The 26,922-nt window shown below is 37.1% G+C and overlaps 1 protein-coding gene across 1 annotated transcript in view; it reads right to left on the bottom strand.

The window, feature by feature from the left end:
* Positions 1 to 26,717, bottom strand: part of USH2A (usherin) — a 383,410-nt gene extending 356,693 nt beyond the window's left edge. Inside the window, exons 1-2 of the mRNA XM_082050056.1 lie at positions 26,206 to 26,717; positions 20,991 to 21,156 (exon numbers count right to left, since the gene is read on the bottom strand). Of these exons, the coding sequence (XP_081906182.1) occupies positions 20,991 to 21,156; positions 26,206 to 26,690 (651 nt within the window). The 5' untranslated portion in view covers positions 26,691 to 26,717. The remainder of the gene's footprint in view (positions 1 to 20,990; positions 21,157 to 26,205) is intronic.
* Between the last annotated feature and the right edge of the window lie 205 nt (positions 26,718 to 26,922).

Here is a 26,922-nt window from a genome sequence, read left to right as displayed (position 1 = left end):
CAAAGAGGCACATTTTGAGTATCAAATAAAAGACACAGTTAAATTGATTCCCATTTTTTGAGCTACAATTGCACTTTCCAAGCTAAAAACAATGTAGATTGGAGCCTCAGAATTCCCCTAAAAAGTTTTGGCTTTCAGGTAATAACACACACACATTGCAACATACGTGTGTGACATCTGGCACATTTATGTAAGTACACTTTTTCTTCACGCATGTTAATCATCCTGCTACATAATGTCCTGTTACATATATTCAAAGGAAACTGAAACAAATTTAGTCTCTTCCATGCAGAACTGAATTGCATCATTTCAGCCAAAATAAATGAATTCTTCTTGAGTGGACACCATGATCTTTTTGCATCAGTAAGATTTTGCCATCAAAAATAAGTTTTAACATTAATATGAGAGACATGGAAAATATTTCTTTTTGTTCCATTAAAAGAACAGAGAATACCTAAATAGAGCAGAGCTCAAGATCACTAACCAGAGATCAAAACTCCACTGCAGTGAATGACATACAACCAATAGATGCAGTAGTCTCTTCCCTAAATGTTTCAGAATTTGTGATTATTGTATGTTTCAAAGGCATAGCTGTTTTTTAATAAGTACCATCTTTCCTCTAGGCCATTTTTCCTATTCCAATATTAATGTCACAGGCAAATTTTTTTAAAATATTACAGATAAATTAAGGTGAGTTATTTCAGGACAACACTAACTTCTACTGGTTAAATATACATTCCTTTTACTCTTAAAAATACACACCTTTTACTCTTACCACAGCTTCTAGGAACCATAAAATACAATTCAATCTTAAAGTTTCTTCTCGTCCTCTATTTTACTAATGACTAGATCACAGTGTCTAGCAAGAGAGATGAAGAAACCAGATGGATTTCTTCCCAGATTCACAGGCCATAAATGAGAACTTCAACAGCATAGAGAACACTGGCACCAAAAATGAAAAAGAAAAATCTTTTCCAGTCATTCAAGCCAAATGATACCAACTCTGGCCTATGTAGTTATCCAGCCAACTTAGTGATGGCAAACACTTCAACTGTAACTTCAGGTCTTAAGGCTATTTATACCACCAAAGAAAGTCTCAGATGGCAGGGGTGAGAATTAACAACATATAAAACAAGGACAAGGACCAAAAAATTTATCTTCAGACAAATACTAGGAAATTTAATACATATGAGCACACGTAATGGACACCATTCTTTCCTAATAATATGAAAAAGATGCAGTTCCAGGATTGATATGTACCAGACAGTGAACAAGATTCTCCCAAATAGTAGGTATGTGCAAACTAAAGTTTTAAAAAAAACAAAAAAAAAAAGAAAAGAGGTAATTTTTAAGTTAAAAGTGCAAATTTAGCTAGCTGCAAATGCAAGCTAAATTTAAAAATTAAATACAAGTTAAAACATGAAGCCTGTTTATCAAATATGAAGAAACAAGCAAATTCTCCTCCATATAAGTGAACACAAAATAAACTGTAAGAAAACTCAAACAAGTCTATTATTCTATCCTTTAAATAAGCTCTGTTTTCACAGTAATAAATTTTGCAGAAATAGAAATAATTTTACTATTATAAAGAAGGTGATACATGACATGAAGAATTTTAAAGTGCTTTATGAACAGCAATTAGCTAGCTATACAACTCACCCAGCTCAAAAATTACTACACAACATACTGTTACAATTGCTTACCGTCACTTAATTTGGTATGATTCTTATAAAAGTTGCTACCTAAACACAGCTTGCTATCTGTTAAAATAACTAAGATTCAGAAACACTTTTCTTCTTCTAAACGTACTGCAGATTTGTTGCATCAGGAACTTTTTCTATGAGTTCATTCTATAGAAACAGACAGTGTATTAACACATTTTCTCCCAAGGTGAGGAAACAGATTAAGGTTATGACCAAAATGACAGGCCTGTGGCTTCCTTGAATACTTTAATAGAGTCAACAAATCAACAGTGGTCACTGATGACAACAGATGAGGGAGACAATAGATGGAAGGGGGGGGAATTAGTGATGCTGCTATAATGGTCTAATCAGAAACTTGAGTATAGAAATCTTTTTCACCTTCAACCTGTCTAAATATGCTCTTTTTTGCCTGCTCATATAAAGATATACAGCATATTCTGCCACTGGGGGACATGTGGGTTCATACCTCTGCTCTGTGAAAGCAGGCGTGAAAGAGAAGCATAACAGTTAATAAAAGATACAGTAAAGGGGTTTTGCATATCAAAGAGATGAGACACGCACAGGTATGTTTTTTGGTATTTTCTTGCATAATTGCAGATCTTGCTGAAGCTGTAGTTACAAAGGCTTCCACACAGCTTTAATATTTCTTATGTGAATTTTTGTAAAAAGGAAAGGTCAGTGATACAGACTTAAGCAACACAAAGCAGACAAATGGAATTTGGGGGAAAAAAATAGGATTAAACCATTAGCACAAATCCAAGTTTACTTTCAGTTGTGATTTACTTAGAGCTAGCAACCAAAAAGCATAATGGTGCGTTTTACATGTTTTTAAAAATCTGGGCATATATGCACTCCTAAATTGATGCATCAGAAATGGCAGACAACCTTGTGCCACAATTCAACAACTTTCTTCAGTAAATAAAGTATGGAATTTACACATCTTGAACAGCTGTCTGAAGGGCACCTTTTCTACCCATCAGTTCTGCCTTATTCTTCTTATTTTGCATTACTCTATTAATTTTTATTTATCCTTTTTAGTTTACTACATTCACATTTAGTTTTGAAAAAAAAAATAAAATAAACATAGTGCATACAGGTGGGAGCAGATTCCATGCCCCCAAGGACTGTTTTTCTCGCAACCATTAACACAAACAAGGAATAACATAAAGAGATTATCCCAAAATTCATCTACCCTTCCCAAGCCTTCAGGCCATCTCTCCCTGTCATCCACCTTACCACTGCTTTAGAAAATAAAGAGAAGCAGTAGACTCCACAGCTTAAGCGCTGCAGATGCATCAGGATTCCACGCCACACTCACCCATCTCCTACTCCACACTTTACACTCACTGACACCAGTGCACAGCCTGCTCATACTGTCTTACATTGCTCATCACTCCTTACAACATAACATACCATGTGCAGACAAACTCAAATTTAAAAGCTTAGCTGAATGGATAGTTCAGGAATAAACACTATTGTATGTTTTTGAAGTGCAAGTACATTTTGGCAGTGGTGCCATTGCTGGGGATGTTTGGGCAGATGTCATACATGTATAAAAATTCCCTGTGATTTTTTTTTTTTAATATATATTTTTACTCCTCCCAGAGACAAAACTACAACCCTAACTTAAAAAGAGTTCACTTTTAGTTTTTTGCTCTTTGCATTTTGATTTTCCTCTTTGGAATGAAAATTGAGAGAACACAGAAGGAACCTGGCAGATGTAAAGCTTGGCAAGATAAAATTAATTTATGTAACAAACATATGAGAACAAGAATATGTCAAGAGGAATTTGTCTGGGATCTTGTTCTCAAATAGATCCAAAAAGATGTTAATAACCACGTTAATAGGGATGGGGGGATGGGGGAATGAAGGAGTGTGAAAATTAAAGAATAATATCCAGAAGGACAAGCCAGCTCAGATAATTTATCTGCATAACACTTGAGAAAGAAATGGCACCTTCCCTACCAGTAAAAGAACTTCTGATAAGTTTGCCAGTGAGCTTGGTGCTGCTTCAGCTAGAGCGCTGTCTCAATTCCAAATGCATTTCTCTTTCTTACAAAGTACAGGAGAAAATAAGTACTACCTTACACAGCTGCTACAGTTACTTAAAAACTTCAATGTTGTTTTAGGTCGTATGCCCATTATCTTATAGCAAATGCAAAAGATCCACACAGTAAAAAAATATTTTACCTGCTATGATTAAATGACTATTCACATTTCTGAATTCCCATGTTTCAAATCCTATACTATCTTCACATGGAAAAATCTAAAGTTTTTAAGCTATCAGAACTTTACACCTCTGAGTAAACTCAAACCTACTACCCACCTCTGTATTTCAAGCCTGTTAAGCGATTTGGCTGCAAGCTTGAAGAAAAAGAGCACAAGAAGATAGAGGCAAGCTGCAACCCTGGCATTTGTGTAGGTTTCAAAGTGGCACTTTTCACACATCTTTGGTTCTCAGACCAAAGAGCATTTTATAGAAAGAAAGAAAAAAATATTTAAAAGGCTTAGGGCCATTCATTGTAGCCACTGACTTCACTGACTTGAGTAACAGTACAGTCAGAGACTTTATTACGATGATTTTAAAAAGAAAGTGCTTATCTACCATTCATAGTTAGGAGAGTTTCCTTTACTTCCACCATTCTGTTGTTTTCAGAAGGAGGCCAATCCAATGCAATTCTAGGCTGAGATTTGGTACCTAACCATAGCCAACAATACAAAGTCAACTCTGCCCTCTCAGCAGAGCATGCCAGTCTAGCCAAATACACAACTACAAATGTTCCTATTTATTATGCATTTTATGTTTAGTTCCTTCATATCAGAATTCAAGGATGCTGCATTCCTATTCTTCACTGAGAAAAGGAAGTAAAACCTCCAAAATCTCCCTTTTATAAGCTCCTGAAGCTCTATAGGAAAATTACCTTTGGCTTTTAAAAACAGAAATGGAAGTGAGTGGAAACGGTTTATACGCACAAGCTATTTGGTCTTAAATAACTGAATTTTTCTTCAAAATCAGGATGCTACTTAAAGCTGACCAGGAGCCTGCATGGGGAAATGGTTTTAAATAATCCAGAAGTTAAATTCTTGTTAGTATGCCTCAAACAAGGTTTCAATATTGATAAATTCACCAGAAGCAGGATCAGTTCACCAAATCAGTGAATTAAACTGTATATTTAACCAAACTATTTTAGAACTGTTACAAGAAAAGACCTGGAAAAAAGCCTTTCTTTACAAGATTTATAGGGGGTGCACACACATCAGTATTTGATGACACTGTGCACAGTCTCGTTGCAGAATCCAGAGGATTTTAACTTACACTCATATAACTGGTTAAAACACCTCTATTGAATATATTCTCCCGCAGGACAGCAAACTGGTCAAATACCAGGAAAACATTCCAAAAGGAATAATACTTTTTCAAATTTGGTTTTATCCTCTACTTTTTTCTTTCATTTCCTCTTGTTGTTAGGCTTTGACAGACATTTTTCCAGGAGTTCCTGATAAAAAAAAAATCCCGATTAGATGGCTTTTGAAATTAAAACTGCCTAAATGGGAAAACGCATCATTTTTTAAATGCTGAAATTGACTCATCACAACATTCTGTCCAGAGATAACAAGTGGACTGACTAGTACTTCAGCTGTGAATTTATTTAAATGTAGACATACACATGCAGTATTAGGAAGGCAAAAACAGGATATGAAATAAACATAAGGCATCAACTCTAAGCTCACTGTCAAGAGTATACCAAGGCTTCTAACCACAGAGTTCAGCTGAAGGTAACTATCTGTCAAATATAATCTGCGCAAGTGAATATGCTTAAGCTGGTGCTATGAATCAACCAAAATTGCTTTGGTCTTATTGACATTCAATTGCAAGAAGTTGCAGATCATCCAGTCCAATAGACATCTGACAACACCAAGAGTGCTTCAGTGACAGAAAGCTTTAAATATAGATGCAACTATCATCACAATACATATGGAACTAAACTTTATGATCCTTCATATTACCTTTAGAAACTGGTCATCAGCTGGATGCCATAAGACCACATGGTCATCCTCTCTGCCTGTTGCCTATTTCTACAGTTAACAAATCACTCCAACTTAAAAAAAAAAAAAAAAAAAAAAAAAAAGAAAGAAAGAAAAAGAGAGAATACAGATTGACTGACAGAAAAAGACCACTTGATCTTTCATCACTGTCCCGTTAAATCTCTCTGTGAAATCCACTTCTGCCATTATCATCTTTGTGCACCTTTTAAAAACAAAATGCCCAATCAAAATTTGTTCAAACTCTTTGCTTTAGTTAAGGGCCAGATCTTCAGCTACTATAAACTGCCTTCAGCTCCAGCAATGCTATTTTACACCTCCTGAGATTCAGACCTCAAATATGTTCAAATTTACTTTCTTCCTCACAGCTGTTCTTTACACCTTGAAACAAGATGTCTGATAATGTGTATATGTGGGATATTGGACAATAAAGCATCTTGCACACTGGGTCTCAAAAGAAGACTTGATTTGTATCCTAACTTTGCACAAAAGAAAGGAACACCACCTGTAATCATCTGTGTGCTTGTTTGACCCTTCTCTCTCAGAGAACTCCTGCCATTTCAGTGGAAGATGTTCCAGTGCAGCAAGGTGTATTTTTCTAAAAACTTTCACGCAGCCCCACCATCTACATGACTTGTTCTGTGCCCACTCACTGGCCCTCCCCAGCTCCCTCTGCCTCACTCCTTCCCTCACCATACAATGAACTGGAATCATCCCAGAGCCACAAATGGATAAAGGAATTTGGGGAAGAGGAAATGTGTTGACTATATACAGCTGGCATTTATGGGGATGCACAGTGCAAGCATTTTTGGCAGGAAAGAGGGAGAGAGACTCACACCCACGTATGAGCTCTCTGAACATTTATGCCCATGCTCTGAGAAATCCAGTGTACAAAAAACTGAGACTTGAGGAAGAAACCTCATCATGGGACCACAGCGATAGAACTGTCTTAAGACAGAAGAGCTGGAGAGAATAAAGGGACAGTAGAAGAAATTGTAAAGAACAGCGAAGGGGAAGGAAAAAGCATAAGGTCGGGGGGGCAAGTTGTCTCTTTGCCTTTCCCTCTTTTGCCTCAGGCCTATATCGGCCTTTCCTTTTCTTGACTTAACTGGGATGAATTTTAATTGTGGCCTCTCTACGTGTTTTATACACTATGTACTCTCCACTTGTGTGGAGTGGATTTCCCATTCATCACAGGATTGCAGGCAAAAATCCCAGGAGCATTTTTCTTCCCTTCAAAGTTAGCTCTGTTAAAATCAATAACTTTAGGGCTGCTTCCTCCATCCAGAGCATACCCATGATCATTTCAAATGTCACGATTTTGTGATAATTTGATTCCGTTTCTTATCTTCATATACAGATTCATATTTACAATCTTTCCATGATAAGAGTGTCAATATTCTATACTGTTTCAACAACAGTACAAAGGCAACAACCTTACCAAAATGGTGGAAATGTGTTCTTATTTGTAGTTTTAACACAGCCAAGATCCTAACTGATCTCTAACAATCTCTCTCTCTTCCTACTGTCTCCTCCTCAACACCCCAGGATTCTTCAAATCAAAGTTCTCTTTTTCTTGGGGACCCATTTTATGTCTTAAATATTTTTATTGTGTGGGGTTTGGGGTTTTTTTTTGGACCACCTGCAATCTAGTGCAAGAGTCAATAATCACAACTACATTAAATTGTCCTTACCTTGTATGCAAACCACTGAACCTAGTTTAAAAAGAAGGAAATAAAAGAGAGGGGAGGGAGCAGAGGTCTTTCCAGCTGCAGATTGAGTATCATCCCTCAGCAATATTGTTACATCTCTTCCAGCTTTATATTAGCTCTCCCTTCACTAAAACTGTGTATCTTGGCATTTTAAATCCCCCTTCATTTTCCTGGTTGTCTCTCTTACTCCAATAATATCTTTCTTATCCTTGAAAACATGTCACTCCAATTCAGCAGTCTTATTACATATGCTCCCAGCATTTGTATAAAAGATATTTAGCTTTTCTCTTTGCCCTCCTTCACTTTTCTCTTTCACTATCTCCTACAATGTTAATCCCTTCTCAACAGGAAATGGTTTCCCTTCAATCCAAGCCTTTCCTTTTGTGCATAGATCCACTATTTCAGCCTGAATTCCCTGAAGAACAACATAAATTAAAAAAAAAAAAAAAGGGGCGGGGTGGTGGAGAAGAGGAAGAAAAAGATGGAACCCCAGTGTGCTCCTGAAGCAATTAACTCTGTTCAAGAACAAGCCATGTATTAACACAAATTTGACCCTAAACAGTGAAATCAGAAAGCAACTGGAACACAGACTGATCCATAAAGTGCTTTACATGTTTAAGAAAAACTAACAGCTATTTCACTAATAAAGCCTTCCAAATGCAAAAATGCGAGTAAGACAAAGAAGAAGGATCCAAAATAAGAATCATGTATGCCATTAATTTTTTGGACAAGGGCAATTTTAGTACCGTGTTAAAAACTGAGTGATATAACCCACACTGTCAATTACCTGATAAACAAGCCTGAAGACAAAGAAGGATCGATGCAAAGAGACAGCTTTTGAAATGGTCTGCATTTTTAAATAATTAGTATTGAAATAAGTAAATATTGTTTCAAAATAAACAGTTGTATCAGAGATCAGCAATCCTCTGCCATAGAGTATGCATTCCAATTATGGACTGGCAATTTTTATTTAATCTGTTCTTGAGTTCTTCACGAGTATTTCAGTAGTATGAAATATTACTAAAATGGTTAACTACAGCCGAGCCACTTTCTACCCCAACCAGCACTGTACCAATGAAAAATATTCTTTATTGGTCTATCTATTGCTGATACCTCAGTACAGAACAAACATACCTGGGCAGGGGAGTGGCAGAGAGAATACAGGAGCTCAAGACTGCAAATACAGATTTTGTTAAAAAACTAAAGTAATTATCAAATAACCTTTGCTCTAACTACTATTTTAACCATCAATCCATCTCTGTTATTTTTACATGGAAAGATTTGACAAGTGACTCTTGCACTGCAAATGAGTTCCAAACAATCAAACATAATAAAATGATCCTCGTCATCAGATCTGAAAATACATGGAGAACAATTGCTTTCTTGCTGCATAATGACTCTATTTTCCCAAGTCACAGAACAAATCAGATCCAAGATCTGACGATCACTATAGTAACATGAAAGGAGACAAGTATTAAGGATTCGACAAGCTGCTTTTTAGCAGCTAGAACAGTTACATAAAATAGACTTGCCAAAATTAATTGAAACAAAAGGTCTGAAAGTACATTTTAGATAATCTCATAACAATGCACATTTCTCTCTGCCCCCTCCATTTAAAATACAGCACAACCACTGATTCTGAATTTTCCTGAACTACTTGTAATCATGTAAATTAGGGATGAGATGTAGATGTCAAATGAAACGTCCCTTCTGAATAAAGTCTCTGTGCTTCGCTAGTCAAAGAATAAGCAGATACTCGCACAAATGAAGGGAGCTGTTACTAACATACAATTATTAACCCTGTATTACACTATCAGCTGCAGATTAAATTCTAGTCTTTTGAACTGACTATATGTGAAGAACTTTGCACCATTTTGCACTGCCCAATAGCAGGACTTGTAAGTCATTCCCAGATATAATGCAAAAATACAATGGTTCTACAACAGCCGAACAGCTCTGCTGGGACTAGAAGGTTGAAAATCCATCCCTCTGTCTTTTTTGTGATGATTTACATAAGAAAAAAGCAATTATTCTTGTCTTCTGAATACCTCACCACAAAAGTTCCATGTATCCAGTTAAGGGATTTTTGCAAACAGTCTCAGCCTTTCTTTCAAGGTTTAGTTTCCCTTCATGGTCAAGGATCCACAAAATTCTGCCTTTGATTCCTTTCATATTTCTTCCAACAACCTTATTTCAGGCCCTTCCATTCTCCTTTGTGCCCTTCTTTCTTCCTTCCATCACAAAGTTATTTTTAGAAGTGGTCATTCAACTACTCCTTTATACTGTAACTCTCCAAAACCTTTTGATGACAATTAACTGGAAGCTTCAATTTTCATTTTTTAATAATACTGGTTTTTCCAGTTACTAAGCATGCAAACTGTGTTGACTGAACACAGACCAAACCTGACTTCAGAGGACTGTGTTGTGATACCTTATTGTTGGTAGCTTTTTTCTGGAAAAATCTAAAGGAAAAAGTTTATGCAGCAGCTCCCTCAACCACATTTTATTGGAGATGGGCCAGGAGAGGCTGCTCAGAAAGTTCATAGAGGTTTTCTGTGCACTTTAGTAGACAGGTCTCAAGGCACAGAAAGGCCAGGGTGATTACTGATCAACAGCAAGGATGAGGATGCCAATAAATACAATTTAAAGAAAAGGATAAAAGCCCATCAAATATAATAAAATGCACTCAGAAGTCCAGCAGAAGAGTGGTAACCCAATTTGCCGATCTATTACATACATAATTACCTGCCTGACAGACAAGAGGGACATGCATAAGGCACAAGTAGTAACTTGAAGAGACAGAATATCTACTATCAAGATTCAAGCAGGTCACCTAGAGAAGCTCAAAGAGATGAGAGACTCTTTCTGTTGACAAGTCCTCCAAGAACCACAGAAGTCCCATGGTACATAGTCATCAAGCTAGAAAGAGAAAGGCATATATCTCCAAGTAATGCAGATAAATCTTCAGGATAAGAATTTCAGTGGAAAGAAGCAGAATCTTGGAGTTTTGAAATGTCAGTTTAGGGGCAATATCAATAGTTTAATCTATGCTGCCACTGAATATCACATGCTGATTTGCCTACAGGTGCAACGACGATGAACCTCACACGATATATAGGTAATCTGCACAATAGCAAATTGCAATAGCAAAGCTACACCTAGGTACCACTAGAAAGGAGAGAAGAGAGGTTCAAGAGGAAAATATTTTGGCTTTAATTCAGGAGGCAGAAGATCAAAGCCAGTGCCATTCTTTGAAAAGCTGCCAGTATCACAAAGGGCCAGACAAGCAAGGTTGCATGGTTCTGCACAGAACTGAGCAAATAGTGCGTGGAAAGAAAGATTTAGGTCAATTCAGAACTGAAACACTTTTCTGGAACAGAAAGAATCAAAGAAGGGTAAGGTTTTCCTACAGCCAAATACAGCAAGTTTACCACTTTATCAAATTATGAAAGAAAGCCATCCAGTTTAGGGAAAAAATAACTTGAAAGTATCTAAAAAACCCCATTCTAACTAAGCAAGCATGTAAACTGTAAACCATGACAAAATATGCCTATTTTTGGAATCTAAAGCCTAAGATATTTGAACCTGAATGTCAGGAATTACATAGATCACACCACTAAGAAAATGTTGCTATACTTTGAAGAAAATTCAAACTTTGATAAGGTAAAGGAACTACCTGTATTAAAACATACTACAGAAGCTGGTATTCCAGCCATTTTTTTAAATAAAGAAGAAAAAACAGAACCTTCAGATTCAATGGGAGATCAAAAAAGCAGCAGAAACAGAAAATACAGTTTTCAATTAGCACTGCACAGATGAAAGAACAATGCAGAAATTCAAATTATAGACATGATGCATGACCAGGTCTTAGAGCAATTGTTCTGATAATCCATCAAATCAAGACTACACAGGGTGAATTGGTTGGAAAGGTACATGGATAAATATTGTATACTGGAAAGGGAACGTGGCTTTTGTGGAAGGATATCAAGATCCAACTTTGAATTCTTTTAAGTAGTTAAGATGTATGTGGATAAGGAAGAACTGACCAATATAATATACTGACTTTGCAGAAAGGTTTCAAACTTGGTGGAGATTAAATGGCCACATTTCACACAGACAATTTATCAGTAGGTAACTCCAACAATCTCTGCTATTTAACATTTTGTGTAGGCTTGAAAACAGTGGTTTGCGAGGTGAAAAAAGGATGTAGTTAATACATTCAGACAGTAAAAGTCAAAGCTTACCTCAGAGTTACTAAAGAATCACAGAATGTTAGGGACTGGAAGGGAACTCAAAAGATCATCCAGTCCAATCCCCCAGCCGGAGCAGGAACACCCAGATGAGGCTACACGGGAAGGTGTCCAGGCGGGTTTTGAATGTCTTCAGAGAAGGAGACTCCACAACCTCCCTGAGCAGCCTGTTCCAGTGTTCTGTCACCCTCACCATGAAGAAGTTTCTTCTCATATTTAAGTGAAACCTCTTGTGTTCCAGTTTGCACCCACTGTCCCTTGTCTTATAATTGGTTGTCACAGAGAAGATCCTGGCTCCATCCTTGTAATACTCACCCTTTACATATTCATAAACATTAACAAGGTCACCCCTCAGTCTCCTCCAAGCTAGAGAGACCGAGCTCCCTCAGCCTTTCCTCATACCTCAAGAACACACAAACAAACAGAAGAGCAGTCCTACAGCTGCAGAAACATACCTAAAATCACACCAAGCAATACCTATCTGGGAACCCACTTATAAGCAGTGTACGTAAATCTCTATTTAAGAGCCTATCTCACAATCAAGGGCTATCTAGATTAAACAATAATTTTTTTGCTTATGTTTCTTCCAGTAGGACTCCAGATATCTAGCAATACTAAAGTAGTTCGTTCCAATGACCACAGTTTAATTCACAGGATACTGTTAAACAGCATGTGTCCCTCTCTCAGTTAACTTCAGTTATACAATTTTTACTTTAATTATTAATATTGAATTCGAACACTTGAAGTACATCTTTTTTCTTTACCTTTCAAAACATTCTCCTCTAAGAAGGGAAGCTACTTCCATATGTTATACATACCTTTAGATTTATATGTCACAACATTACATAACCATTTTTTTCCAACAAAAAAATATGCTTACAAATTATATTTTACGTACTGCAACAACACATGACAGAAACAGATATATTGTGTATTACAATGGTCACTAGAAATTTGAGTCACAGCTATTAATTGTCCTAAAAAAATATATATGGTAGCTTAGGAAGAAGACTGAAAGTTATTTTTTAATTTAAAAAAAAGCCACACTACCCCACAATTCTAGAGTAGCACAGACCATTACTCGTGGTTACTTTACTTATTTTTATCTAAAAAATAAAAATTAAATTAAAAAGCAATACATGCCAAAGGGCAAAAATACAACCTTAAGAATTGCAAGGCATTTAAAGATTTGAAACTAGGGGTAAAAAAGAAGGTAAATAATTCTTAGCATAGTGCTTCTGTTATTAAAACTACAATTTAATTGGCCGCTTCATATTTTTGTATAAGCAAACAAATTACTTGTTAAACAAATCGAAACCTGATAGATTTCAAATCTCCCCCAAAACTCTCCAGACAAGTCAGGCATATCTTCTGCAAACCATTCGGTACTACCTCCTCCCAGCACTGGTCATACAAGGACTTCATTCCATTCCTACCATATATAATTTAGAGTCTATGAACACTTTGGTGGGATTTGCATTTGCAGCTGAAAAAACATTTGCAATTTCCAGAAGCATAGTCAAGATAGCATTGATAAAACCCAAACCCTGTATATTTGGCATTCTCTGAAATTAAAATCTTGGACCAGGTGAAGTTCTTTGTCTTGTGTTCCCAGGTAGCTGTTAGACTGTAAGGTTAAATCTGCAAATGTACAAGAACTTGACTGAACTCATCTTCAGGCAAGAAACAATGTAGTTTTTTTAGAAACCAGTATAAGTGAAGAGAAGGGAGAGGCTTCTAGGAAATATCCCAGTTTCCCAAGGAAATCAACACAAACAGCCGACATCCTACAACCCTCCGAGCAGAAGAGGACTTCTAGATGCAGCACAGCAAGTTAATAATATCAAAGAACCCTAAGGCTGCAAGTTCAGCAGCAGCATCTGAAGAGCTCGCAGCCATAGCAGATTAAATGATGAACGAGTCTCCAAGAGAGCCATGCTCACTGTTTCTGTGAACAGATCTCTAAACAGACACTCAAATACATTATACAAGACTGTAACATGTGTTTTATCTCTGCTGTCTGTTGGGAGCATTGCACCAACCATATGGACAGACTGCATCCTCCCAAATACTTTCAACACACAATTGCAATTAATAGGCAAGATGCTCTAATATGTAGAACTGATGCAAACTCTACTTCAAATAGGAGAGCAAAGCGATTTGTTAAACTAAAATGCTTCTTTGCTTTCTCATGTCCTTACTAAACTTGGGGAACATACAGTTTAAAACACCTCATATTTAGTAATACATATGCAGAGAGTGTAGAGTAAATGTTTTCCTCCCTGCTTTTAAGTCTCAGGTTCGTTACTTTTAATACAAATTTTGAAGTATTCAAAAACTTGTGCAGAAAATAAAAGGATTTCACAAATTGGAAAGGACAAGTTTTCTCTTGATAGTCAAACAGTTATGATGTAAAGTGGTCTCATTAAATCATAAGTACTTTAACCTTTTCTTGAAAGAACTGGAAGATTTAAAGATTTATAAAGAAATTTTGCCTAAACTAGGAAATGACTCATATTTGACATGTATTGAAATGATAATGCTGATTTCAACAGGCACTCTAAGAGCATTTTCTTCCCAGGAGAGTAATTCAGTCATGGTTACCTCTCTGCATTTAGATTTTAAACTTACTTTCTAAAGCTTTTAATGTGTTATACTCTGCCAAAACATGGCAGAGTTACATAGATATGATCAGGCAAAATAAAGGCTAGTAAAAAGATTATTTTCATAATTGCAGGCACTAAATACGAAACAAATACATCAATCTGACATGTTCTCAAAGAATCCCCTGTTTCAGCAGCTTTGCTTGTATCTGAAAACTCATATTTAAATTCCACTCTTCTTAACTGGTTAAATAAATTCTGAAGTATCAAAGGAAAAGTGAGAGACCCTTAAAGTGAATCTGAAAAAGAAAATTCATAACGGAGCTGATGTTACTAAGTGGCACAAATCTGATATTGGTATCACTATGCAGACATAATGAGGTACACAACTGGCCCTAATTATGCATTGCTATGCTTTCAAATTTTTATTTCTTTAAAAGTTCACTTTTTCAGACACCACTTTTCCTGAGGTTTCACTTCAGTGGATATCAGATTCTTTTAAGGCTAGGCATCCTTTACTCCACTACATACCTTCAATCAGAGTTTTTGCTAATATACACCTGAAAAGATACAGTGATAAATACCATTAAATCAAGATCAAACACACAGAAGGACTCTCAAACTTTCAGACGCCTGAAGGGCTTGATCCTCACCAACTCAGATCAAGTAGAATAGTGGCAGTAATCTCAAGGACACAAGATCCACAACTTATGGCCTTAAAAAATGCAAAACTGTTTGAAATGGTAAAACTAAAAGATAGCTTATTTCACAAATCATAAGCAGTGAACAATAAAGGTAGACATCATTAGAGAAAAACAAGTCCTATTAATTAGACAGAAAAAAAAGTCAAAATTAACTTCTGTTGCAAATCCACTTCAACTTACCTCATCCTTTTCAAGGATTCCTTTTCTCAAATGTTTATTGGTTATAAAGAGGAAAGAAATGTATAGCAAATAGTTCTGTCAGCAGAATACTGCATATTAAGAAGGCTGCATAAACTATTCAAAAGTATGAAGTTACTCTTAGACTGATGCCATCCAGGCTCAAGTAGCCTTTTTAACAGTCATTTCCAAGACTATTAGTGACTTATGTCCAACGTCCTACTGACAGCGGTTGTTACAGTAATATTGCAGGAAAAGGGGAAAAACAAAACAAAGCAAAACAAAACAAAAACAAAACACAATCCACCTACATAATTATTGAACAATATGAATTCCCACCTTTTCCTGTTGGATGGACTATACCACATCACCCTTTTTATGAAAGTTACTGAATTTAAAAGAAAAACAACATTTTCTTATCCCCATTACTCAGATCAGAATGCTTTTTCAGAAACATGCTGCTGCAATAGACCAGACTTGGCTGCCAACTGAAAAAGTTCCTTTTTCTGCCTGGTGTTTACTCCCCAATAGATTTAGACAAGAAAACTCTATGACTTCCTACTCTTCACTATAAATAATTCCCAAAAGAAGATTCTCCAAATAATGTTCTGAAAGGCCTGCGTGGAGTCTTTCACTGTCATCATAGACTTAGTAACTCTGTTCTGAATTAAATTCCTTAAACTTCAAAGCCAGAAATTGTACCTAACATTTCGCATGAAATCTTTACCAGTCTGGAGCAGCAGCAATGATGCTTTTCTCTCACTACTGGGAACACCGCTCCTGATACATTTCCCCAAAACACACCTTTTTTTGTGGCCACATCATGCCAGTAACTCATCATCACTACGTGGGACTAATACGTCAGTCATTTTCAAATAATTAACTACTTAGCAAAAGACTTTGTAAGGGATTTTGTGTTCATTACTTTGCATTTTGTAATACCAAGCTTTATCGCATGCCAGTTACCCCAGTCCTTTCAGTCATGTCGTTCTTCCTATATGACATCTTACTGTTCTCCTCTTTCTGATTATGTTACCAGCTAGTATTCTCACTACATTCTTAGTACTTCTGCCAAGACCATTAATGAAAATATAACACAGGGTTGGTCCAAAGATTAATCCTCGAGGAATTCAATTGCTTTTTTGCCTCCCCCCTTCCCAGGATTATAAGCAAGTTCCTTTGAGCAGTATCTATGGCCAAGCATCCCCATAAGCATTCCCTTTAACCCTACAACTTCTCATGGCTTGTCACATCAATGCTAAACTGAACTCCAGACAGAGGAAATCTGACACATTTACTTTGCCTGAAAATCAGTTTTCTCACCAAAAAAAAAAAAAAAAAAAAAAAAGCACCAAGAGGTTAGACAGTGATGAGCTATCTTCAGTAAATCCACACTGCATTTTATCCCCTTTTTCATTTACCTCCATGTCTATATCTATTCCTTCAAAGATCTTTTCTAAATCCTCATATGCCACCGCGTCAAGACAAATAGGTCTGCATTGCCAAGACCCTTCTTCCTTCCTCTTTGTACAGGCTCTGGATGGGATGGAGTTAAACTTCTTCACAGCATCCTTTATGATGCAGTGTTCTGAATTTGTGGTTAAAAGAGTATTGATAACACAGTAATATTTCAGCTGTTGCTGAATAGTCCTTGAACAGTGTCAAGCCTTTCTCTTTTCCCACTCTGACCCCCCCATCCCACCTCAGTGGTAAGCTAGGGTTGGACCAAGAAGCTGGGAGATGACATACTAAGGAGAGCTGACCTAAACTGCCTAAAGGGTTATTCCACCCCGTATAACGTCATGCTTTGCAATAAAAACCAGGGTAGAAGAAGGACTCCAGGGAGACAGGGTGCTTGCTGCTCAGAGACTGGCTAGGCAGTGGTCTGCTTGTGGGAGGTGACAAGTGATCACCTTTGTATCGTTGGTTCCCTTCCCACCTTCCTTTCCTTCACCTGTTAAACTGTCTTCATTCTGACTCCTGAGTTTCCTCCCTTTTGATATTGCTCTTCTCTCCCCTGTTCCACTGGTGAGGATGAGGTGGGGCTAGGTGCTTGGCTGTTGGCCAGCATCAATGCATGACACACTTTTTCCTAAATGTAAGCATTAGAGGCTCACCTCTGACTTGGTAGATCTGCATAATACATCTTTTTGCCAAAGGGTTTTATGCACTGGTTCCTTCAGAATTTTTGGACAAAGACCAACTGATTGCATCAGCATGTACACAATAATCTTGAAAAATTCATGTTTCCACCTCGTTATGATCACTTCTGTTTCTGTACGTTCATTTCTGTTACCCAGCTTGTTTTTGCTCTGTGACTGTTGTTATCCTCAGTGAAAACAGAAGCTAAGCATTTATTTAGTTTGGGGACCTTACTCAAACCATCCTTAAGCACACCTTCACTGTACACAGGTCTTGTCTTCTGACACACAAACACACAGAAAATCTTAAATGGTAAAAAGTTCCTAACAGTCATTGCAAGTCTAATTCACTTTGACATCCTTACAGTTTTATTTTATTCCTACACAGCATTCTCCATGAATTTGCTTCCCCATTTCCCAGTGCTTTCAGACTCTATCATCTTGAACTGCAAAGGTGCTTATTCACTCAGATAAGCATGGGCACTACAACTCTAATTTTTTTCCTTTAAGGACAGAGAGTTTTCTTAATTCTATTATTTTTATTTTCAGTAACCTCCAGGTCTTTTTTCAATACAACTTCCGGGCTCTGAAGTTCACCTTGTTTTATTAAAGTAGCCTTATTTTTTTTGTTCTCTGTGTACCTACAGAACCAACGAACTGTTTACTCTTCTATTTCATCTGAGTCTAGTTACGAATACTCAACATTATTTTTGAGACATGTCTAATAATGCTCTCATCACCTAAAAAAAGCTCATATCCAGACTTTCTGTTCAGCAACTACTCAATGAAGAAACTTTTCATGCAGAACACACAGGAATGTTTGGATCCTGCTCCTGTTAGAACTTTAATTTCCCAACCTTAGTCTGGAGCATAAGTCTCTGCAATGACACAGTTCTTAGCCATAGTTCTCCCTAGCAAATTACACATCTAAATCCACACCCAAGGACTTAAATTCCTAGAGAACCTCAGTACAATTCATTTGCTAGCCTTCTCTTCCCTTAGAATTATTTTATTCCAAAGAAATTATTTTCAATCTGTGCTGTCCTTTCCTCTTTCCTTCCCTCTTATCATTTAATTACTATTTGGTGCTATTCCACCATTTACCTTTCATTTTTATCATTCCTGAATAGGCATATGCTCCTACACCTGAATTCCAAACATATCTGCCACCCTGTCATACTTCTGCTCTGTCTAAATTCAGTTTCAGACATGTAACCAGTACTTCACACTCCTCTGTCACATTTATACACAAATATTTCAGTTTTTACCACTGATACTGTTTGCAGGCTCCAGCTCCTACTGACTGCTTGGATTTGGAAACCTTTAGCCCAAATCACTCTCATATTAGTCATACCCCTGTTCAGAGGTGGACTTAGACCCTAGCTCCCTGGCACAGCAGTCTCTCTCATGGTCAGCTACATCACTCACACACATGCTCTTCACAAACTACAACCAACCTGCTAAAAAACAAACACAAAAATTCATCAATCTGCCATGAATGTTTCTCAAAACCAAACCCTGCAGTCTCTCTCAGCTGTTATTCCTGTCACCAGCTTGGCATGCAAAGCCTCGTGCCTGAATCCTCAATTCTTTGGTTGCAGCCACTAGATCTCCCAGCCAGCGCACTCGTTCTTTGCCCATGTATTGTGACGAGCAAGAGGCACAAAGTCCCTGTGAGCAAACCAACAAGTATTGCTTTTTTTTTTTTTCTTTTCCTCAGGGGTAGAACTAGACACCTCTACTTGCTAACACTGTATCAGTAAGTTCTAGCATTTAGTTAAAAACTTTTGTCCTAAATCAGACTCACCCCAAATTAGACATATCTGTAATTTGGTCTGCAGTCACTGAGCAATAAAGCATCATCTCATAAATTTGTTTTCCTCCCTGTTTACTGGCCAAACATACAATACTGTGCCTAGATTTCAGCAATAATTTGCAATACACTGTGGAGAATATCTGGTCAAGTTTTTATTCAATACAATTTACTAGGTAAGTATTTTGACACACTGTTGTCATCTGTGCTTCCTCCACAAATCTAAACCACAATAGAATTTAAGAGAAAAGCTACTGTTAAAAATTCTGTAGCCTTTTTCATCGTCTTACAGAAACTCCTTTATTCAAATATGTATCATCATGCTGTATAAATATATATCATCATCAATTATATATGATATATATATCATCATGGACAGCTGCTAAAAAAAGGGCCAAGAGTCAAACGACCAGACACAACCAAAACTTTGCCTGAAGTTTCATAGCCTAGTGCTAAATGGATCACGCTGCAGGCACTATCATCTTTAATGGAAAGTTGACTCCTACAATACCACAAATCACAGAATGAAAGGTGGTTCTACCCTGAGCTCCATAACTCGGCAAAGGTATTTCAGTCTGGTGTCCCTTTAAGGGTTGAGAAGCTACACTTCTTTAAGCCTCCTATGCATTGAACAGCTTCCCCCAAAGAAACAAAGGACCAAATGCTACAGAGTGCTTGAGGGTTCTTTGTAATACAATTTGAGATATGTGTGTGTGTATTTAAATCCAGCCCTTTCACTCTGCGCTTTGCTATCCCAGGCTTCAGCAGTTTTTGAGGCTAGTAGAAAATGTGGCTGACAGCAACAGCAGTAATATAGCACCCTTGGAGTGTTTGAAGTGTAAAGTTCATTAGTTCTACCTTAAGGTCACTCTTTTAATCCAACAGCCAAAATCTTATTCACACTACCATGCTGTTATCCTGGAAAAAAAGAAAACTGCAAAAAAAATCAAGACGTCAGCTTAGATACTCCTTACAAGTGACAAGATCAGCACTAAAAAATCCAAATCACAGTCAATACCTTTTAGCAAGTTTCAAGAAAGCAGCAAAACTACGCTTCATTGTGCTGTAAACCAAATGAAATTTAATAGAACGGATAAAGGAAATGAAGGAAAGAGAAGATAAACATTTCAATACCTGATAATTGTGTTTTATAATTATTAGTTGAACTTGGCTTACAAATAGAATTTACTAGAGCATCTGCTGGGAATTACAAGACATGCAAATAACTGAATTTTAATTTCTTCTGTGTTTGTTTACTGATTTTTGTACATACAGTTTAAATTTTAACAAACTCGATTTTGTTTTATCCTCAGTGGATATTTGTACGCTTATTAAAAAGTTATGTCAACAGAAGACTTTTGGAACACAAGGATTGTGTTTTAAAAATTCTGAATCGTATTTTTAAAATACGAGTTAAAGGCTCTGTAACTTACTAGATGACACAAACTCATACATGATTACTTATGTGCAGTGTAAGCAGTTTTTAACATTAAATGGGATATACCTCTAAGATCAGTACATTAGTATGTATAGATGAGGATGGCATTGTCTTTTTTAGGAAATAGTCTCAGAGACCCAAGACTTATTGTTAATGTTAGAAATACTCATGTTCTTAAGGGCGAGAATTTTTAGTCATCTGTTCAGAAGAACAAGCATGGCATTTCTTTGTAGTGCTAAATTAGCAAATGCCTCAAAATCAGCTCTCAAATTAAGATCCTTGCCTACAAGACTCAAGAGTTATCCAGTTATATCCCCCAATTTACCCTTTTATATTTATACAGTTATACCATTCTCACACAAATGATGTAGTCCAACAAATATTAATGGTTTTTATTTTACTCACCTGCACACTAAGATGAATCCATTTCTTCACAAGAATTCTCCCCAGTGTCATTACTTTTATTGGTGGCTGCAAACCATTTACTGTGCGATAATAAAACATGGTCTCTTTCTCAGAGATTGTGAGTTTGAACACAGTCTGCCCATCAATAGCCTTTTCTATCACACACCTTTGGAAATAACCAAGAAAAACAACATAAGGTCAGAGGCACACACATATACACATTCTTGCCAAGGTGCTATCCTGTAAAGTGATGCTAACCAGAATGCATTAAAATAAACGTTAAAAATACAGCTCTTGAGAAGATGCTCAGTGACAGTGAAAGTCACAGGATGTACTAAGTGTAAAAGAATTTTAACAAAGATATTTTCTGTTTGTAAGGTTTTTTTTGTTTTGGTTTGGCTTTAATTTAGGGCATGCAACCTAAATTGATTTGGGGGTAGAAGAGGGGTCCACATTGCCTCCTCTCTTCAGGGTTCTGTGACAGAAATCACAAAAAACAATACAAATGACACGTTCTGGAAGTCTTCCAGTTTTCCACCAAATCTGTCCAGGACAATCTGTTGCTGTCCAAGACAGCAACATCGCCAGCTTCCCCTATGCTTCCCCTTTGACACAGCCTTTCTTTAACCTAAGAGAACAAGAGCAAGATAAGAAAGCTATCCAGTCACTTGTTATTTTTTTCCCTGAAAGATTTCCCATCAATATCAAACACAACACTGACATGTAAAGTACAAAGAATACCATTTGTAACAACCCACAGTGCATAACTAGCTGCTGAAATACTTTTACCAATCTGATCACCAAGATGCTCAGGGTCCTGGGAACATACAGGCTATGTATGCTCATGAAACAGCTGTGTATTTTATTAAGGTAATCATTAGTGCAACAAAAGCTATGAAGTTCTGCATTCCCATTTCAGCTGCTTGAGAAATCCAGTCCCCAATTTACTGACCCATGAAGGGCCAAATATTTTAACAGCTACACCAGACTGCATTAGTGCACCAAGTCACAACGGAAAAGCATATAAAATTTGTATTAGATCAGGATTTACTTAGACGCATTTCAGAAAAAAAAAAAACAAACGCACCTTATCCACTGATAAGCATCTTCAGTTACTATGCATTTACAAAAGAAAAGTATCAAAAACGCTGTTCTTTGATACTTCCATTATTTAGTAATTCATCTTTAAATCCAAGAGAAAAATTAATTCATTTTAACTGTCACCATTTTAGGCTGCTGGAATGTTGTCAACCAAACAACTTGCAAAATGCAGACTTTTGTTTTCCAGACTTTACAAAAAACACATTTCTTAATATATTGTTGACCGGTCTTTTCCATATTTTGTTTGCTTGTAAACATGCTAGTTTTGCTAGATAATAAATGTGAGGGAAGGTTCAGCTAAGTAGCAAAATATTTAGGAACTGGATTTACCCAGTTCCTGGATAAACAATAATTGGATAATCCGTTTTTTTTGTTTATTTTAGTTATCTAAACCAAATATCCCCACATTGTTTTTATCCCCAAAGGTGTCATGACTTTAAGAAGGGAAGTGACCTTGATGTACATCACTTTGAAAACTAGAAAGAACAAATGTGAATTGTGACTCATGTTGAAAGATTAAAAAAGAAAAAGAAAGGAAAAGCCAAAGTAGTGCTAACACAGGTGAAATAGACATAACCATTACTACTTCTGACTCTGAGAATGATTTTTCACTCCAGCCATGACTACAGAGAGAAACCACTGTCCTTTGTGAAGTTTCCAACTTCTGGTAACCTGCAGTCCCACATAGCAAATTCCTGACTACGTAATTCTGTATGGTGGGGTTGGAGGGAGAGACAGCAAGCAACACAAATCTGCTTTGTCAGCTTTCAAAGAGAAAAATATTCTGCGTTGGTGATCCCCACACATGAACTGGAGCACTTGCAAATGGGAACATCTGCACAGGTTCATAATCAGATGTATGGTATCTTAAGGCAACTCCCCCTTTCAGTCTGATTCCTAATGTAAAACAGCTGAATGGATAAAAAGGAATAGGATATGATCTTAGTCCTTTAGAAAAATAAAGTTAGAAAAATACATCTACTGCTCACTTAACAATCAGGCCATTCCCCCGACCCTTTTGCACATGAAAGTCTCCAGCTCATTTCTCTCCCATCGCCAATGTCTTCTGGTCATCTAACATCCAGTTATCCCAGTTCACACTGAATTTATATAAACTGCTCGTAATGATTACTTATATATGCAAAGCTTCTACTCTTATTCTTCTCCTGTTCCCTTGTGAAGGGTTATCATCATATACAGTTGCCTACATTGTGCTAAGGCTTACTTACAGGCCATGACCAGGTTTACTGGAAGCATTTATAGCTGGTGAGTACATGTAGTAAGAGAGAAAACATGGGGAAAGAATAAAATTCAGGGACAAGCTCTGCTCACTTACTGCCTAAAGGGAAGGTAAATTTAGACTGGAGTACAAATGTCATTTTTTTTCTCACTATTCTCTTGCTTTTATTCAAGATTTTCAGTTTGCAGTGACTTGAAAGCACACCTACAAATATCTATACTATACATCTTAGAAGAACATTAGGGCTTCAGATAAATCTGCCATGTGACCTGTCTCTTTGTATGAAAGCATATTCTTTCCCAGATTCATGTAAGAAAACTCGTTATATGAAACTGATGAAGAAATTTCTTGGTGTCTTTGATTGCCCGCATATATTTGCTCCCTCAGAATATCACAATTTTTAAAAGACCCTCAGACTTTGGATCCTTGCATCAGTATCTCATGGCCAGCCAGCACAGTAACTTCTTACAGAAATATCCTGCTATTCTCTCACATGGGCACGTGCCTAACAGAGAAAAGTCTTTACAAGGAGGCAATGGGATGCTGCACAGCAACACTCCCAGCTTCTTTCCTAAGCATTCGCTAGCAGCCAGACCATTTACCATTCAGCATGAAGAAACACATTAGTATGGCATGTCCAAAAAACATGGGTCTACTGTACTCGATGTTAAAGTACTTTGCCAGTAAACAAAATACCCTGTTCAACTTTATTATTCTACTGGTAAAATGAGTGGCTGGTTCTGGCTCATCTTCTTAGTGTTTTGGTGACAGCACAAAGACTTGGTTAGAATGAGTCCTGGTTCTGTCTCTCTGCTGTGATAATGGGGTTTAAAAGGTCTCACAAATTGACATCCAACAGGGACAATTCCCCATCAGGGACTGCAAAATGTAGGACATCTGGTAAGTCAAACTCCTTCTGCCAACCTGAAGGACTCACTAAACCAATACGCTAAAAGGAAAAACATTAGTTTGGTGTTAAACTACTTCTCTTTTGTAGGATGCCTCCCGAGTCAAGCTTCAGTGGTTATTCATGTGTCATTACTGTTTTGCCTCAACTGGAGCTCTGCATGCCTTTTATGAAGCAATGAAAATTAACACCCTTATTGCTGTGAACAGTGAAAAAGGGTCTGAACAGTGGCATATCAGCCTGTCAACTGGAATGGCTGTTGTCCAACTTCTGTTTTCAGGACTGCACTCTACCATTGCCATTGCTACATGTTGAGTAGCAGCAATCTCACAAGGAAGAAGAATGATCTATTAGAAAAATGGAATGAAAACATTTAGATTTTAAAGTGATCTATAAAACCCACTGAACAGGAATATGTACACTCTGTAGTTATTAACACAGTAGCAATTGGAGGCTAATGTTTTACACTATTCCATGGATAATCAGACATCGGTAGAGTCTCGTTTCTACACAGCACTTAATCATTTGAAACCAAGGACATACATTTCATTGTTTTAGGCTCCATGCAAGCAAAAGCCTATCCCCTTGACAAAAGAGTTTCATGGATGTCATTCAACACATCGCTGCAACAGCTTGCTTGAAAATTAGCAGGACATTTCTACTTCCAGTTAGGCATATGCTCTGCTGACCAAGACTGATATGCCTGTGTGTGTATGGACACAAACTCATGGCATAGGACAACCTTAGGAATAGACTCTCTGGCATTGAAGATTCAAATATTATATAGGAAATACTGTCCATAAAACACAATAGCCTAAAACTCTAGAGACACATACCTTCAGCTGAGCCAATTTAACTTAAGCCCAAACTAAAGTCATTTTCGCTCCCCAGATCTCATTTATTTCCCCTCCATAACCACAATTTCTATAGCTAGGTTTATTTTTTAAAGGTAATTATCCTTGCATAAAGCAGACTGTAATTTTAGATATATTATTATAATTTTAGACATTTCTGTTGTTTCTGATAATTTTCCCACCCCTAGACAACTTACTATTTCACAGCAGCATGCAAAATAATATCAAGAATGCTACAATAGAGCAAATCATTATTTTCATTCTACTAAGCTGTAAGCACAAAAACATTTGTACATATATTCTGAAGGAATGTACTATACTTGTGTGCTTCGCTTTAAAGAGGGTCTGCACAAGCAGGATAAGAAAGAATATGAGGCCCTGTATTTTGCGATAGATGAAGGGAACTTTTTTGCAGGATTTGCAATACAGTTTTCAGAAAGCAAGTTTTTCATTATAGTAAGGCCCAGTCAAGCTGAAGGCCACTTATAACAGCAATATTTGCAAATAATGTAACATGTAGACAAATAAGAGAGGGAGTATGCTTAGCCATGTCTATTTTGTAAGCATCTAGTGAAACTTCACTAGCAGCTTGAATAGTGTTGAAGTAGCAACACTATTGTTCAGTCAGCATTCCCCAGACCTTCCAGAAACACTATGACCACTCTTCTATACCTCTGAAATACTCATTTTGGGGGTTTCCTTGTTTGTTTTTAAGGAGTAAACTTGTGGTGTGAGATTCCTAAAATTTTAGATTATATTTTTCCATCATGAAAGCAGCAACAGCCCAAACCCCTGACATGTTTTTCTAGCAACTTTTAGAAGAAGGAATGTGAATTAGACATACACATTTAGATTTGTAATAACAGACCCACATATTACATATGAATAGTTCCCACAGAAAGCAATTGGAGCATCATCTGAGTCAACGCCACTGAAACTGAACCTACTTGTCTTGACATTTGCAAAGACCCCAACCTAAATACAGCTTTAAAACGTCAGAGTTTCTCACTGTACTGTTTTAAAATTTTAAATACCTTGCTAATAATGACCATGAGTACAATGATCAATTTTTTTAAGAGCACCAGGAAAGTAAACACCTTCAATACTACTTACATTACACCTTCTTGCTCAGGTTTCAGCCATACAGTTAACGTAAATGAAGCTGCAAGCCTCAGGGAACGGGGAGTAGAGAAGCAATCCTTGTGGTTATGAAAAATAAAACTGGAAGCGTTGCTGAAGGAACCTGGATGCAAGTCCCTTTTGTCCTCGGTGATACAGGTACCAAGGCCTTCTGAAAGAAGCAGTTTGTAGGAAGAAGGTGATGACCTGTATGGACATTCCTGAACACAAAACCTCTGGGTGCAGGACAGAATACTTTCAACAGCTACTGAGCTATGACAAAAAGTACTTCGGTCTGGCAGCCCACAAGTGGCTTGAGTTGGCACGATTGACACGTTCTTGAAAGCTCCCACATTTTCAAGCCTAGGGAAATGTCCCTGAGAGCTGACCAACACAAAAGAGTCATAATAAGTTAAGATTAATGTTTCAATAGCATGAAACAAGAAACGACACCTCAAGGAAAGAGCCCGGTAATTCATGTTTACAAAAAAGCTCCTCCTGATTAAAGCATCCGTAAATAAATAATGATGTCCATGTCGGTAACAGTGTCCTCAGGTAGTACACTTTAAGAGTTTATGAAGCATTTCATCTTCAAAACACTCATGCAAGGACTCAGTCGCAGGGGACATCTATGTCTTCTAAGCAGCGAAACACACGTGGGTGACAGCCAGTATCTGCGAACCACAGAAAACAGACACAATTCACTGGAGG

The sequence above is a fragment of the Streptopelia decaocto genome (genome assembly GCF_964273445.1).
Source record: "Streptopelia decaocto genome assembly, chromosome: 3".
In the NCBI taxonomy this organism is placed as follows: domain Eukaryota; kingdom Metazoa; phylum Chordata; class Aves; order Columbiformes; family Columbidae; genus Streptopelia; species Streptopelia decaocto.
The sequence above is the reverse complement of the archived record's forward strand: the minus strand, read 5'-3'. Positions and strand labels throughout refer to the sequence as shown.